The 14,675-nt window shown below is 62.8% G+C and overlaps 2 protein-coding genes and 1 long non-coding RNA gene across 3 annotated transcripts; 1 reads left to right on the top strand and 2 right to left on the bottom strand.

Moving 5' to 3' along the window:
• Nucleotides 1–745: 745 nt before the first annotated feature.
• On the bottom strand, nt 746–5,870 carry Dnaaf3 (dynein axonemal assembly factor 3). The gene is made up of 11 exons (XM_090322946.1): nt 5,786–5,870; nt 5,281–5,423; nt 4,646–4,739; nt 3,412–3,569; nt 3,086–3,268; nt 2,769–2,894; nt 2,552–2,674; nt 2,308–2,416; nt 2,064–2,181; nt 1,906–1,980; nt 746–1,824 (listed from the first exon to the last, which is right to left on the bottom strand). The coding sequence occupies exons 1-11, from the start codon at nt 5,868–5,870 to the stop codon at nt 1,107–1,109; spliced, it is 1,932 nt and encodes a 643-aa protein (XP_090179072.1). The 3' UTR covers nt 746–1,106.
• Nucleotides 3,558–7,493, top strand: LOC150043398 (uncharacterized). Its single transcript, XR_016533428.1, has 2 exons — nt 3,558–4,256; nt 5,799–7,493. It is a non-coding gene; the product is annotated as an uncharacterized LOC150043398 (long non-coding RNA).
• A 1,785-nt stretch (nt 7,494–9,278) lies between these two features.
• On the bottom strand, nt 9,279–14,364 carry Syt5 (synaptotagmin 5). The gene is made up of 9 exons (XM_090322955.1): nt 14,282–14,364; nt 13,360–13,498; nt 12,853–13,025; nt 12,540–12,659; nt 12,247–12,414; nt 11,714–11,881; nt 11,324–11,441; nt 11,030–11,163; nt 9,279–10,682 (listed from the first exon to the last, which is right to left on the bottom strand). The coding sequence occupies exons 2-9, from the start codon at nt 13,436–13,438 to the stop codon at nt 10,482–10,484; spliced, it is 1,161 nt and encodes a 386-aa protein (XP_090179081.1). The 5' UTR covers nt 13,439–13,498; nt 14,282–14,364; the 3' UTR covers nt 9,279–10,481.
• Nucleotides 14,365–14,675: the final 311 nt, after the last annotated feature.

Genomic DNA, 14,675 nt, shown 5'->3' with positions numbered 1-14,675 from the left:
CCTTGGAGTACCCAGGTTCACTCACTCATCTGCCATGCTAAGATTGGGCCTGGGTGGTGGGAAGTAGAGAAGGGGGCTCCTGGAGGATCGATGTGGGGTGACCTTGGAGGTCCTGGGACTTCAGTCTCCTCCTGTCTGCTCCAGCCTCTGTGAGGACACTGAGATAAGCGTGGAGGACGAAGACTAAATATACTGCCTCCTCCCCCACACCAGGGTGCAAGATAAAGACGTGTGAGAGGTGGGGCCGGCCAGCTTCCAGCTGGATCACCCTGCCACCCACCCAAGAGGCCTCCTTTCTCTGACCTTCAAGTTTTAACCCCTCCTCTTGCAGATTCAGAAAAAGTGAGATCCCCAGCCCCTTCCTTCAAGCCCAAGGCTAGAGGACCCTGCCGTGGTCCTCCAACTTCAGACAGAGGAGTCCAGCCCTCAACTCCCAGCCCTCTCCACTCTCAAAATCAGAAATCGGCCCCTGGCTCCTCCTCCCCCCAAGACTCAAGAGCCTGTGCCTTCAGCTCTCACTAAAAACTTCCTCTGTCCTCTTCATCACCCTAAAGTTTGTTTGAACCCCAAATCTGTTAGCCACTCAGAACCTGTGATTGGTCGGTTTGCCATCCAGGTGTGTGGCCCCAGGCTCTGAGCCCATGGCACTGAGAAATCCACCTGGAAGTCTGGTTTCTGGACCTCTGGGCCCTCCCCTCTCAGCTCAGGAGACAAACTGGGGACAAGAAAAATACTGGACACAATCAGAGAGGAAGCATTTTTATTTGGACTTTTGGGAGCTGGCTGGGCCCCGGGAGAGCCTCCACGTCCCTGTAAGAGAGGGGGGCCTCCCGAGGAGAAAGGCCCGAGGCAGAGGCCTAGCACTCAGGTAGGCCTCTAGGCAGGGAGGAAACAGACTTCTGAGAAAACAATCTAGGGTTTTAGGAATTGACCCTAGAATCCCAGAAAGGGAATTTGAAATGCGAGGTATCCATCCAATGCTGAGAAAGGACTTTCCAGGCTCTGATCTATGAACCATGAACTGTTTGGTCTCAGGTTTTGGAGTCACGACAGGTATGGCCAGGCCTCTGTGAGCAGGGCCGGCAGCTTCCAGTGGACCCTGCAACTCAAAAGGATACTGAAGAGCTTCCAAGAATGGGGCCCGGGCTAGAGGCCGGGGGCGTGGCCACGTCCTCCTGGGGCGGGCTCATCGCGTCCGGGGGCGTGGCCGCGTCCTCCTGGGGCGGGCTCATCGCGTCCGGGGGCGTGGCCACATCCTCCTGGGGCGGGCTCATCGCGTCTGGGGGCGTGGCCACATCCTCCTGGGGCGGGCTCATCGCGTCCGGGGGCGTGGCCACGTCCTCCTGGGGCGGGCTCATCGCGCCCCGGGGCGTGGCCACGTCCTCCTGGGGCGGGCTCGTCGCGTCCGGGGGCGTGGCCACGTCCTCCTGGGGCGGGCTCATCACGTCCTCCTGGGGCGGGCTCATCGCGTCCGGGGGCGTGGCCGCGTCCTCCTGGGGCGGGCTCGTCGCGTCCAGGGGCGTGGCCGCGTCCTCCTGGGGCGGGCTCGTCGCGTCCGGGGGCGTGGCCACGTCCTCCTGGGGCGGGCTCGTCGCGTCCGGGGGCGTGGCTCCCGGAGGCGGGGCCTGGGCTTTGCCAGGTGGAGGCTCGGGTCCCTCAGCTGAGTCTTCCCGCCCAGCGGCTGAGTCCCCCGACTTGCAGAAGCGCGCGAAGGTCTCGGAGGGGCGGGCCTCAGGGTGGGCAGCGAACCCAGCAGCCCGCGCCAGCTCCTCCACCTTGTCGGAGAAGGCCCGCAGCTGCTCGGGCCGCAGGTCTACCAGGTACCTAAGCGGGGAAGGCAGGTGAGGACCGGCCTCCGGCCCAGCCCGCGCCGCGCGCCCCGCGCCCCGCGCCCCGCGGGCTCACCGAGCTAACTCCACGACCAGGTTCCCGCCGGGGGCCACGCAGGCCCCCAGCTCAGGGCCGAGCAGGTGGACCATCCTGCGGGGAAGAAGGGAGGGCTGGGGTTCGGGCTGCAGGCCCGGGCGGCGCGGGCGCGGGCGCGGCCCCCGCGGCCCCCTCACCCGCAGGACACGTAGAGCAGCTGGAACCGGCCGTGGTAGCAGGCCTTGTGGTGGAGAGTCTGCGCGGCCCCGAGGGGCAGGAAGTGGATGGCGAAGGGCGGCGGGGCCGGCGCCGACTCTGGGGGTGGAGAGGGAAAAGGCACTGCGGGAACGGCCTGCCCGAGTCTGGAATCCCCGTGGTGCCGGGATTTGGGGAGAGACCGGGACAAGTATCCCAGCCTTCGGCGCTGCTCGGAGGTGGCACCTGCGGGCTCGGGCGCGGGGTCCGGCGTCGGGTCCCCCTCCGGGCGCCCCCGGGCGGCCAGCTCCCGGAGCAGCTCCACCACGTTGTGCTGGGTGATCTCGCCTGCGGTCTAACGGGCAGAGAAGAGGTACGAGCAGGCCCCGGGCCGGGACCCTGCATCCCCAGGGCTGGATTCCACGGGCGGGGGGGCAGTCCTGGAGGGGGGTGCGGACTCCGGGCGAAGCGCCCGCGCCTCGCCCCTCACCTTGACCGGCTGTCCGTTGCTGGTCCGCAGGAGGCTCTGGTCGTCCGTCTCAATGCCAAAGGCCACGAAGGGCCCCGTGGCGATGTCCCCCCAGTACCCGCGCGCCGCCACGCGCTCCCCGCGCTGCGAAGGCAGAGGGCAGGCAGTGAGGCCCCAGGCCCGGGCACCCGGACGGCCTGGACGCGGCCATCGGACCCGGGCAGACCCGGACACGCACGTGGCTCAGGAGGCGACCGGACGCCAGAGTCCTGTTGGGCACGTGGTAAGCGCCGGGGTCCCGGAGCTCGAAGGCCACGCCCGTGTCCCGCCAGCGCCGGAACTCCCGGATGTGGATGACCTGGGCCTGCGTGGGGGGGGGAGCGGGGGAGGGAGGGCCTAGGTGAGCCTGCAGCGCAGGACTGGGGCGACCCCCGCATCCCAGCCCAACCCCTGGTCCAGGAACCCCACACCGCGCCCGGGCCCCCCGCCCAGCGTGCAGGCCCCCCCGCCCCGCGCCCAGGCCCCCACCCACCCCGCGTCCCGGCCCCCACCCACCCCGCGGTCGTGCAGCTTCATGCGCAGGTCCCAGTCGCTGACTCCATGCCGGGCGTCGTAGCGCGAGCCCAGGTACTGGCGCAGCCGGGAGTCCCAGAGCCGGCCCATCGGGAAGGCCTCGGGGCCCTTCTCCCCTCCAGACCAGAAGCGGAACACGGCCTCCAGGGCGTCCCGCTCGCTGAACTGTGGACACGCGTGAGGAGGGAGGGATGCGGAGAGCGGAGGACTTGGAGGACGGAAGTGGAGACACTCACCCCACCGCCTCCGGGCTCCTTCCACCCCCACCCAATCCCGGCGGGGATGGGCAGGGGAGGCCGTGGTGGCACCTTGAGGGCTCGCAGGCTGAGCCAGGGCAGCTGCTGTTCCTGGAGGTCCGGCTCCGGGACCAGGTGCGCCAGGCGGGCGGCCTGGGCGCGCACGTAGGCGGCGACCGGGGCGCGCAGCAGCGCGTTACCCCACAGCTCCAGGAAGGTCTCACTCCGCTCTACCCGGAGGGCCCGGAAAGCGGGGGTCAGGATCACTGCGGGGCCCGGGCTTACCGAGGCCCCGGGCCCACCGCGGGCCCATATCGGACCCAAGGCGTCCCGGGGTAGAGTCCTAAACCCTGGGGCCCTCCTGCTGTCTGCGTCTGCACCTATAATCCATCATGGGTCTGTCTTGTCTATCTCTGTAGTGGTATTGGAGACCTTCTAAGCGCCGCACCACTTGAGCCACCCTCACCCCCTTTTCCTCCTGGAGTATTTTTCCAGGGAGGGTCTCTTGCTTTTGCCTGGGGCTGGGGACGGTCCTTCCATGTGTGTCTCTCATTGCTGGGATTAAAATGTGGCTATGTGCCAGGGATGGTGGCTCACACCTGTTATCCTAGCTACTCAGGAGGCTGAGATCTGAGGATCAAGGTTCAAAGCCAGCCCCCACACAAAAGACCATGAGACTCTTTATCTCCAATTAACCTCTAGAAAACGGGAAGTGGGGCTTGGCTCAAGGGTAGGGGGATAACCTTGAGATGAAGAGCTCAGGGACAGAGCCAAGTTCAAGCCCCATGACCCACCCCCCCAAAAAAGTGGTTTTGTTATTGCTGTTGTTTTTCTCTTTAGAGGGACAAAGGGGAGCATGGGAACAGGGGGAAGGGAAACAAATGTGGTCCTGGTGGATATCCTGTGGAAAGTGAACGGTGAGACTGTGGGTGGGGACTGGAGGGGGAAACTGGGGCATAAGGGAAGGGGTGAGATGGTCCCAAAAGAAAGAATCATACTCAGTACCTAACTTATCTCTGTGCAACATCGTAATCACACACACATGCACATGCACGCACACTTTACCAGTCCCAGGGCTTGAACTCAGGGCCTGGGATCTGTCCCTGAGCATCTTCAGCTCAAGGTTACCACTCTACCACCTGAGCCACTGTGCCACCTCTGACTCTTTCTGGGTATGTGGTACTGAGGAATGAAATCCAGGGTATCAGGCATGCTAGGCGAGCCCTCTACCACTGGGCCACATCCCCAGCTTTCTGTCTTTTCCTGGTGTGATTGAGGAGCCCGGGAGGGGAGGGGGAGGACTGACCTTGGATCCCCATCTGGTCAAGCTCCTCCAGGGCCAGGCTGAGGATCAGCATGTGCCGAGCTACAGCTTCCAGATTATTCTCCAGCACGTAGAACTGGAGGACAGATGGACAGGGCACAATTCTGCCTGCCCAGCACCCCCAAACCTTGCCCCCACTGTCAGACACCTGGTTCCTAGACCTTCCTCCTCCTGGTCAAAACTCAAAACCCGGGAGCTGGGAGCATGGCCTAGTGGTTAAAGTGCTCGCTTAGCATACATGAAGACCGGGATTCAATTCCTCAGCACCACATACATAGAAAAAGCCTGAAGAGTGCTGAGGCTCTAGTGGTAGAGCTTGAGAAAGTCCAAGGACAGTGCTCAGGCCCCGAGCTCAAGCCCAGGACTGGCAAAAAAAAAAAAAGCTCAAAGCCCTGGCCCCTCACTCCCATCAGACCCTGGCCCCGGATCCCAGCTCCGCCTCCTGTGAATCCCACGGTCTGGGTTCCAGCCTCTGCCACCTTGGGCCCCAAATCCCACAACCTCTTCTCTCAAGAACCCAGGCTGTATATTCCTTCTCCTCCTCCTGCTCCTCCTCATCTTCCTCCCACCTACTCCTGCTCCCCCTCCTCCTCCCTCGACCCCCGACCCCAGCTCACATGAAGCCTCCTGCGAGGCCACAGCGCCGCCCGGGCCAGGGTCCGCAGCAGGTGACGCCCGTCCACGGAGCCCAGCAGCAGCACGTCCAGCTCGGGTGTCCTGGGCTCTGGGTCTTCCGGACAGTCTGGGTCCCCAGGAGGACCTGGCAGGAGGGCAGCAGGCTGCGGCCACGGGCCGTGTCCCCCACAGCTGCCCCTGCGACTACAACCCAGCCCAGCAGACCAGACTCGCCCAGCCCCGGGGCCTGGGCTCCAAAGGAAGCCCGGATCCCAGCAGCACCCAGAGGCTGGATTTCCGCAGAGGGGTCTCGGGGATCCCCGCCGCGTGCCCAGGCCCGCGCCGCCTCCCAGCCCCCCCCCCAGGCCCGCGCCGCCTCCTCCCCCGCCTCCCCAGCCCCCGCCCCGGGGGAGGGACGGGGGCCGCCCCCTGCTGTCCGCGGTGTGTCCGGGGGCCGAGGCGGGGGTCCCGGCCCCGGGACGCCGGCGATCCCGCGCAGGGCCTCACTCTCCGCCTGCAGGTCCAGCGCCGGGGACAGGCCCCACCAGGACACCGAGCCGAAGCCCGCGCCCGACCCCGCCGGCGTGGTCATCGCCCTGCGGAACAGACACGGGGACACGCCGCTCTTGTCCACCCTCTCCACTCCCTCCTTCTCCTCCCAAATACCCCGGGACGGTCCCCGCTCCGGGCAGCCCGACGCTCGGGGCGCCCCACAACGACCGCGGCCCAGCGACCCCGCCCCTTTCGACTCACCAGCCAATGAGAGCGTGTGATGTCCCACAGACTGACCAATGAGTGAGGAGATGGCCCTCCCACTGCAAACTTCCGACCGGTAGGAGCGCTGAGGACCGACTTCCAGCCAGTCCCGCCCCCCAGCTCGGGGGACGCGGTTGTCAAGACAACGGGGGCGGGGTCACCTGGGGGGGGGGTCGGTCCACAGACCCGGCATCCAGAGGCAATCCCAGTGCAGAGAACTCAGACCTGAAGCTTTGACGCTACGGCAGGGGACAGCACGAGAAACATCAAACGTGAAAAGAGTCCCAGGGGCAAAAAGAAAGCCGAGGCCCGGCAGGACTCGACTCCACCAGACAGGTTCTGCACGGCTGAGGACAGTTACCAAGCTGGGAAGACAGCCAACACACTGGGAACGAATAGTCAAAGGCCTCCCGTCCACACACACGAGGAGCCAGCACTCTGGGCGGCCGTCTGGAGGATCCTCAGAAAGTAAACGCAGACCTTCCTACGACCAGACCCAGCCACACCGCTGCCAAACAGCTCCACCCCAGCCCAGGAGTCAGATGACCGGGACACCCGCGCAGCCACGGAGAGCACTGCGCTGTTCTCAATAGCCAAGAGAGGGAGACGGCCCAGATGCCCCACAAGAGATGAGTGGACCCCAAAACGTGTCACCTGTACACAATGGAATTTTAGCCAGCCACTAGAAAGAATAGAATAACGTCAAGTGCAGGGTGGAATTAGAATACATCATGTTGAATGCGGTAAGCCAAGATCAGAGAGACAAACACAGCATGTTCTCTCTGACATGTGGAAATTAGATCTAAAACACGCTAGGCTATAATTAACTATGGATTCTAAATACGTAGTGAGACCAAAAGAGATGCTCTTAAGAAACAAAAAGGCACAATGCCTGAGTGCCTCTTAATATTTATATAATATATATATTATATATATATACCAAAACCAAGTCCAAGATATGGAAACAAGAGACCTCTCTTTACTTTTTACTATTTGTGTATTTATTTTGGTGCCAGTCAGTCCTGGGTCTTGAACTCAGGGCCTGAGAGGCTAGAGCTCTCACCACTTGAGCCACACCACCACTTCCAGCTTTTTCTGTTTACGTGGTGCCAAGGAATTGAACCCAGAGCTCTGTGCATGCTAAGCAAGCACTCTACCACTAAGCCATATTCCTACCTCTTTTTAATTTTAAAACTTTTTTTTTTGTTTATAGTCTTTATATTTTGATGGTTCTGTCTTATTTTACTTATGTATTCAAAAGTCTCTATTTTCAGGAAGGTTGGAGAATAGTGTAAAGAACTTGAGGAAGGTCTGGGAGTTTGGCCCAGTCATACACGAAGACCTGGGTTCGATTCCTCAGTACCACACACATAGAAAAAAAGCTGGAAGTGGTGCTGAGGCTCAAGTGGTAGAGCTCTAGTCCTGGGCTCAAGACCAGGAGCAAAAAAAAAAAAAAGAACTCTAGGAAGAAAGGGTGAAAAGTACAGCAGCAGAGCTCCCTGGACACTGCTGAACCTGAACTATGCAACTCACAGGTGGAGACGGGAGGAGAGGCTGAGGGAACAGAAGTCACTGTGGAAGCTGGGTGGGGTGGTTCCCACCTGTCATCCTAGCTACTCAGGAGGCTGAGCTCTGAAGATCGCAGTTCAAAGTCAGCCCAGGAACTAAAGACCATGAGACTCCTATCTCCAATTAACTACTAGAAAACAGGAAGTGGTGCTGTGGTTCCAGGGGTAGGGCGGTAGCCTGGGGCTGAAGAGCTCAGAGACAATGCCCAAGCCCAGGGGTAAGGGGGTAGCCTGGAGCTGAAGAGCTCTGGGACAGCACCCAGGCCCAGAGCCCAAGCCCTACAACTGACCAAAAAAAAAAAAAAAAAAAAAGACACTGTGCAAAAGGCGATGCACTCATTACCTGACTCCTGTAATTGCAATCTCTCTCTACATCACCTCTATAATAACAATCAAGAAAATTGGGCCAGGAGTTTGGCCTAGTGGTAGAGTGCTCGCCTGGCATGCAGGAAGACCCAGGTTTGATTCCTCGGTAGCACATACATAGAAACAGCTGGAAGTGGTGCTGTGGCTCAAGTGGTAGAGCTCTAGCCTTGAGGAAAGCCCAAGGACAGCACTCAGGCCCTGAGCTCAAGCCCTGGGACTGGCAAAAAAAGAATAATGTAAATTAATAATAAATAAAGCCAAATTAACACCCAAGGAAATGGAATGTTGATGCATTCAAAAGAAGTAGGGTGGCTGTCACCGAGCCGGGCAGACCTCTGTGCCTACCTCACTACATGCTTTTCCACATCACAACAGTTACTCCTGGGCACGTTTTCTGGGATTTAGTTAATAGTCATTATTACAAATTACATTCCAGTGGATTCGGTGGTTCCCATCTGTAATCCCAGCACATGATGTCAGGAGTGTCTCAATTCCATAAGAGCTACTCAGAAGGGGCCGGGAGTTTGGCCTAGTGGTTAAAGTGCTTGTCTAGCATGCACGAAGACCCGGGTTCAATTCCTCGGTACCACATACATAGAAAAAAGCCAGAAGTGGCGCTGTGGCTCAAGTGGTAAAGTGCATATGTGTATGCATGCATATGTGTATCTATTGATTTTTTACATATGTGTATTTTTTAACCAGTCCTGGGGATTGAACTCAGGGCCTGGACAGTGTCCTTTGGCTTTCTCAAGGCTAGTGCTTGGCTTCACCTCCAGTGTTGGGACCTTAGCCTGCGCCTGAGGAGACTGGAAAGCTGTCCTAGGAGACATCTCAATTCTACACGCTGCCCATAGCACGAGTCACTGAGAAACACACCAAGGGTGCCTCCTCTGGCTTGCAGGTCTGAATCGCCCCCTCTCCCTCTACCATCCACCCTGCCGATCCCCAAATTCTGCTCAGCATTCGACCCCACTGGAGTTTACGTCTGCCATATTCCCTCCCTGGGGATCCCTAAGGCTGTGCCTTGGGGGCTCAGAGAGGAGCATTCGGGAGGAGCAGGACCTGACATTTCCCACTGGCTAAGCAGCCTGGCCGGCTGGGGGAGCTAAGAACATCTTCTTCCTAAAATGGAATGGAGAAACCCAGCGCCTGTCGAGTGATGATGAGCAGGCAGCAGGACTGCGCACGCGGCTGTCTCTGTCGCCACTGCTGGACTGAGTGAGGAAAGGTTCAGTGCTCCAGGAGGATTCAAAGACACAGCTCTTGCCATGGGATTCTGACCAAGGCACACACATTCTCAGTCCCTTGTCAATTATAAGTAAAAATTACCTTTATTTAATGGGGTTGTTGAGGGGTTATTACTGATGGATTTCGGATAGCAATAGCATGTGCTGTTTTCATGAAGACACCCCTCCACCACACACACACACACACACACACACACACACACACACACACACGGGAAGTCACTGCACTTCTTTGGGGACATTCTTAAAGTCTCATAGACATTATAACCCACAGTGCCCTGGGTTCTGATCTACATCCACCCTCTTCCCATTGGCTGGCAGGAAACTGGGGGCAAGTCAGAACTCTGCCCCTTTTCTAGAAGCTTTCCAGGATGTTCCCCGGCAGAACTGCACAGACCATTGTGCACTACCCAACATCCTGTGTGAGATGAAGCAGAGGGTGAGTAAGTGAGAGTAAGTCGCTGAGGGGCTGGGTGTGCTCGGGTGTGTACACCACAGAAGCGGAGACACAGAAGACTCAGGGGATATAGTGGACGGGTGACTGGAGGAAGAAACCAGTGGAGGGAGGGAGGGAAGTGAGGAGGAAGGACTGCACGTGGTCCCAGGCCAGCCCCCAGCAAAAGCAGGAGATCCTATCTGAGAAATAACTAAAGCAAAAAGAGACACATTCTACCTCTTTAGCAAGCGCAAGGCCCAGAGTTCAAACCCCAGTACCACAGTGGCAGCAGCAACAACAAAGCAAATTCCTGCGAGTGAGGGTGGACAGTTGGTAGCTGGGGGAAGAGATTCTCATGGATTGCTCACAACAAAGTGCAGCTGTTATGGTCACAACTTCTTTAGGTGTGGGAACTGCAGGACGTGACCCCATGATGTGACCCCGTGAAGGAGAGGATGGCCTTCCTGGTATGTTTCCAGGATGGGCGGCCTCCACATGGCTCCTGTGTGGCCCCCATCAGGGAACAAGCAGCCAGGCCACTGGAGCTTGGGGGGGAGGGGATTACCTGACCCCCAGAAGCAGTGGAGGAGGAGGGGCTCTGGGAGGGAGGGAGGGGAGGAGGACTAATAGATGCGGGAGGACAGGCCCTGGGACAGGGGGAGGGACAGGGGGAGGCCTGGCTGCCTTCCCCAGTGGTTCCCGGGGCTCCTGGCTGACAGGCCCCAGGACAGGGGTGCAGAGAGGAGCTACTGGGAAGACATGGACAGGCAGGAGCTGAGCGGAGCCAGGGCCAGGCTCAGGGCCTGGGGTCAGGGGTGGGGATGAAGGGATCAGGGACCAGGGGTAGACCGCACTCGGTCAGGGGGCCGCAGAGAATGCCACTGGGCAATGGGCCGCCGGGGGTTGGCCAGCATATCAGCCCAGTGCCGCAGGCCAGCGCCCCCGACGGCAGCGCCCACCGCCACTCTCCCGATGGCCTCGTTCTTGCCCAGTTTGTCGTAGTCCAGCACGGTCAACTCCACCTGGACTTTCTGGGGTGGGTGGGGAGGGTGGGGAGGAAGAGAAGACAGAAGACTGAGCAAAGGCAAGCACCAGGAAGCTCAGGTATCCGTGCTTAGAACATGCTCTCCCTGCCTCCCTGCCTCCAGGGTCAGCTAGAGGAGCTTGAGGGGGGAGCGGGGAGAGAGGAGGGAGGGGGAGGGGGAGACTCCTCCACAGTGGGCTGGACCTCCTGACCCTGACCCCGGGAGAGTGCGGTTGGCGGGGCCACTCCAGACCCCAGCGCAGTGGCTGCTAAGTCTCCTTCCTCTGGCAGCAGGGGTTTCCGAGGCCTGGGGTCTTGGGGAAGGCGGCCAGGCGAGGGCCGGGCTGCGCTCACCTGGACCTGGTCGCAGGACACCTCGAAGCTGAAGGCCTCGTTGTAATAGGGGTTCAGCGTGTTCTTCTTGATGGTCGTTTTCTTCTTCCGCACCTTCTTGCCGCCCTGCAGCAGGTGCACCTTGACGTAGGGGTCTGGGGGAGAGGAGGGGTCTCAGTCGCCGCTGCTGGGGGGGTTAGGGACATCGCGGGGCCACCCGGCGGAATCCACCCCCCCCCCACGGCCGCCCGGCCCCTGTCCCGCAGGCCCTCGGAGCCCCGGGAAACGGCAGAGCCAAGGCCGGGCCCATCTCACCCGAGAGCCCCGCCACGTCCATCTTCTTCAAGTTTTTCGCCTCCAGAACGATGACGGTGAGTTTCCCGGCCGTGGGGACATAGCGGAGGGAGAAGCAAATGTCCCCCAGTTTCTCCTGCTGCAAGGCGGAATGGACGGCGTCACCGGCCTCCCCGGGCCGGCCGGCTCTCCGGGCTCCCGGCCCCAGCTCTCCTCCCGCAGGCGGCCTCGAGCCCAGCTCCCTCGAGCGAGCTCCGGACCGCCCGGAGGCCAGGAGGCCTGCGCTCTGATTGGTCCAGAGCGGTGGGTGGGGCGGGGCCGCACTCTGATTGGTTCAGATTGGTGGGCGGGGCCGCATTCTGATTGGTCCAGAGTGGCGGGCGGGGCGAGGGCGGGGCCGCGCATGCTCACCTCCTCCCTGGGAGCCACCTGCAGCTCCCGCCAGGACTGCACCGGGCGCCCCAGGTCCACGGAGCTCATGGGGACCCGCACCTCCCCGATGGCGTCGTTGCGGGAGAAGCGATCGAAGTCATACACCGCCATGACCAGCACCCTGCCCCCCAGCTCCACGTACGGGACCTAGGGCAGGGGGCGGCGGTCAGCAAGAGGACGGGGGTCCCGGGAAAGGGAGGTGCGAATGGAACCCCGGAAGGAATACCAGGGTCCGTGGTGGGGCCTGGGGTCAACGAGCCCGGATGAACCCAGACGGCAGACAGCTCGAGGTCCGCAGGGCCCCGAAGGACAGTTCAGAGCTGGCAGTCCAGCTGCAAGCTGCCACCCGAGCTGTGGCTGCCTCCAGGGAAAAGGTAAAGGGTCTGTCCCCGGCCACCGGGGCCCGGGAGCGGGTCCTGTCCCCGGCCACTGGGGCCGGGCGCGGGGTCCTGTCACCGGTCCCCGGGGCCGGGCGCGGGCTGTGGACCGTGGGCCTCCACCGCGGGGCTCACCTTGAAGGCAAAGGTCTCTCCAAAGTACGGGTTCAGCGTCTGGCGGTGCACCTTGGTCTCGTGCCGCCGCCGCTTGTCCGGCAGCAGGTAGACGCTGACGTAGGGGTCGGAGGAGCCTCCCAGGTCCAAGGCTGCCAGCCCCTCCGCTTGCAGGACGCCCACCAGAAGCTGCAGGGCGGGGCACGGCGGGGAGGACCGGGCTTAGCGACCTCCCAGGGCCTCTCCTGGGAAGGCTCCGCATTCCCGGGGTCCCCCCGGGGTCTCCCCACCCTCCCGAGCCCCGACAGACCCACCTGGCCACTCTGGAAGTCATAGTCCAGGGAGTACTGCAGGCGCCCCAGCTCCTGCTTCTCTGGCGCCTGCTGGCCCCGTCCAGGTGGGGCTGGATCCAGGTCCTCCACTTCCGGCTGCACCTGAAGGGACCAGAGACAAAGGCCGTGCCGGACGGCTTCCCCAGCCATGGGAAGCTCGCCGTGGGAGGCTCGCAGGCCCGGCCCGGCCTGAGCAGGGTCAGGGCTTGAAGAGGCGGGTGCGGTGGACCCGGGGGCAGGGACCCGGCTGTGATGTCTGGGGCGGCAACCAAGGGGTGCAGAGGCCAGGCCGCACCTTGTCTATGTAGCTCCGGCCCAGTTCCTTCACTTCCTGGAAGCAGACTTGGGCTTGCGCCGCGCTTTTCTTGCCCGTCCGCTTCCGACACCGCTTCAGGTAGAGATAGAAACAGCAGCTGAGGAGCAGGAGGCCGGAGCAGAGCAGGATGGCGGCCAGGGCCCAGGGCGGCACTGCGGGAGAAGGAAGGCAACCCGCGTGCTTGTCCCCGAGGCGGGCTGGCTGGCCCGGGAGCCTCTGGACGCCTTCCGCCTCGCCATCCAGATCCCCGCATCTCCTTCTACTTTCGTTCCCACCCCAGTGTACTTTCTGCTCAACCCGTGGCTGTGTGTGTTGAAAGACAAGCCTTGCCTCGTCTTCCTCTATCGGGAAGGAAGCGGGAGAGGGCCTTTCCCTTTCACACTTGGCCTTTTCCAGGAGATCGGTCCGATCCCGGACCTGTGACCCCAGCCAGATCCCAGCCGGATTTTCTAGCCCGCCATTCCTGGGGCCCCCGGGTCCGCTCACCTGCGCCCCGGCTGATGCGGCTGGAGGCCGGAGGCTCCTCGGGCGCTGGAGGCCCAGGGGTCGCGGGCTCCGGGAACATGGCGTCGGGGCGCTGTGGTCCGAGCTGCAGCGGCACCCGAGCGCCCTGGGCCCCCCACTCCTACCCCGGGAATCCATTGAATCCTCGGGGCAACAAAGAACCCAACTCCCCCGGCTGCGTGCGCATGCTGGGAGCTGTAGTTCCGGCCTGGGCGAGGGCCGGGCTCTGGGAGCTCGGGGCACAGGGACGCAACCCTCCCCCCGAGACCCCCCAGACCCCCGGGGTCCCGCGGAAGTGGGAGGGGGCCAGCGCGGGAACCGGGACACCGGGTTGCCCAGGGCAACCAGACGGGCTCCTCCAGGGCGGGGCGGGATCACTGGTTGCCGGGCAACCGCCTGTTGCCAAGACGACGGGCGGGGCTGACGCACAGACCCCGGCGCCAGCCCTGGCGCGCTGGGCCCGCTCCCCGCCCTGTCCACGCCCGGCCGTCCACGCCCGGGTCCTCCCAACCCCAACGGGGGTCCCCAGGTGAGGGGGGAGCGCGCCCTGCCTCCGCAGCACCGCGTCCCTCCCCTCGCTCCCTCCCCTCGGCTCCCGGACCCTCCCTCCCCACGCTCACCGAGGGGGGGCTGTCCCCAGCCGCTGCCGGCCCCCACGTCCTTCTCGGCCTCTCGGCCTCGCGGCCGCCTCCCGCCCTGCCGGACCCCAGCCCGACCCTCCCGTCGTCCCCCCCCTCCCCCCCGCCACCCCGCGGCCTGGCTCGTAGAGAGCCCCCTCCCCCACCGCATCCGGTCTCTTTGTCTCTGCGCCCGTCTCGCACCTCTGAACCCCCCAAACCCCCTTCCACCCTTTCCCAGCATCTCGCCCCAGGGTCCCCTCGGCCCGGGGCCAGGGCTGCTCTACCTGCGGGGAAGCCGGACCGACGGACAGGCGCCTCGACTCCCGTCCCGTCACCACGTGGGCGGCGGCGCTGTCCCGGGTGCTGATCACCGAGCGGGGGCTGAGCTCGCCTGCGTGGCCCTGCCCCGCCCCGAGGATGCCCCGCCCCTCCCCGAGAACGGCCCCGCCCCTCCGGGCAGTGCGCCCCGCCCCTCCCTGAGAACGGAAACACCCCTCCCCGAGAACGGCCCCGCCCCGCCGAGCAGCGCGCCCCGCCCCTCCCCGAGAACGGCCCCGCCCGCCGAACAGCGCGCCCCGCCCCTCCCCGAGGACGCCCCGCCCCTCCCTGAGAACGGCAACGCCCCTCCCCGAGAACGGCCTCGCCCCGCCGAGCAGCGCGCCCCGCCCGAGGACGCCC

The sequence above is a fragment of the Megascapheus bottae genome, chromosome 31 (assembly GCF_031878675.1).
Source record: "Megascapheus bottae isolate mThoBot1 chromosome 31, mThoBot2.hap1, whole genome shotgun sequence".
Taxonomy (NCBI): Eukaryota; Metazoa; Chordata; class Mammalia; order Rodentia; family Geomyidae; genus Megascapheus; species Megascapheus bottae.
The sequence above is the reverse complement of the archived record's forward strand: the minus strand, read 5'-3'. Positions and strand labels throughout refer to the sequence as shown.

What these genes read in the sequence shown, in the direction of transcription:
- Syt5 (XM_090322955.1), bottom strand. Translation starts at nt 13,438, where the DNA reads ATGTTCCCGGAGCCCGCGACCCCTGGGCCTCCAGCGCCCGAGGAGCCT. An exon ending in GGACGTGGCGGGGCTCTCGG is followed by an intron (nt 11,164 to 11,323) that starts GTGAGATGGGCC and finishes CCTCTCCCCCAG; the next exon opens with ACCCCTACGTCAAGGTGCAC. An exon ending in TGTCCTGCGACCAGGTCCAG is followed by an intron (nt 10,683 to 11,029) that starts GTGAGCGCAGCC and finishes CACCCACCCCAG; the next exon opens with AAAGTCCAGGTGGAGTTGAC.
- Dnaaf3 (XM_090322946.1), bottom strand. Translation starts at nt 5,870, where the DNA reads ATGACCACGCCGGCGGGGTCGGGCGCGGGCTTCGGCTCGGTGTCCTGG. An exon ending in GCTGGACCTGCAGGCGGAGA is followed by an intron (nt 5,424 to 5,785) that starts GTGAGGCCCTGC and finishes CCCTCCTGCCAG; the next exon opens with GTCCTCCTGGGGACCCAGAC. An exon ending in TCAGCCTGCGAGCCCTCAAG is followed by an intron (nt 3,269 to 3,411) that starts GTGCCACCACGG and finishes GCGTGTCCACAG; the next exon opens with TTCAGCGAGCGGGACGCCCT.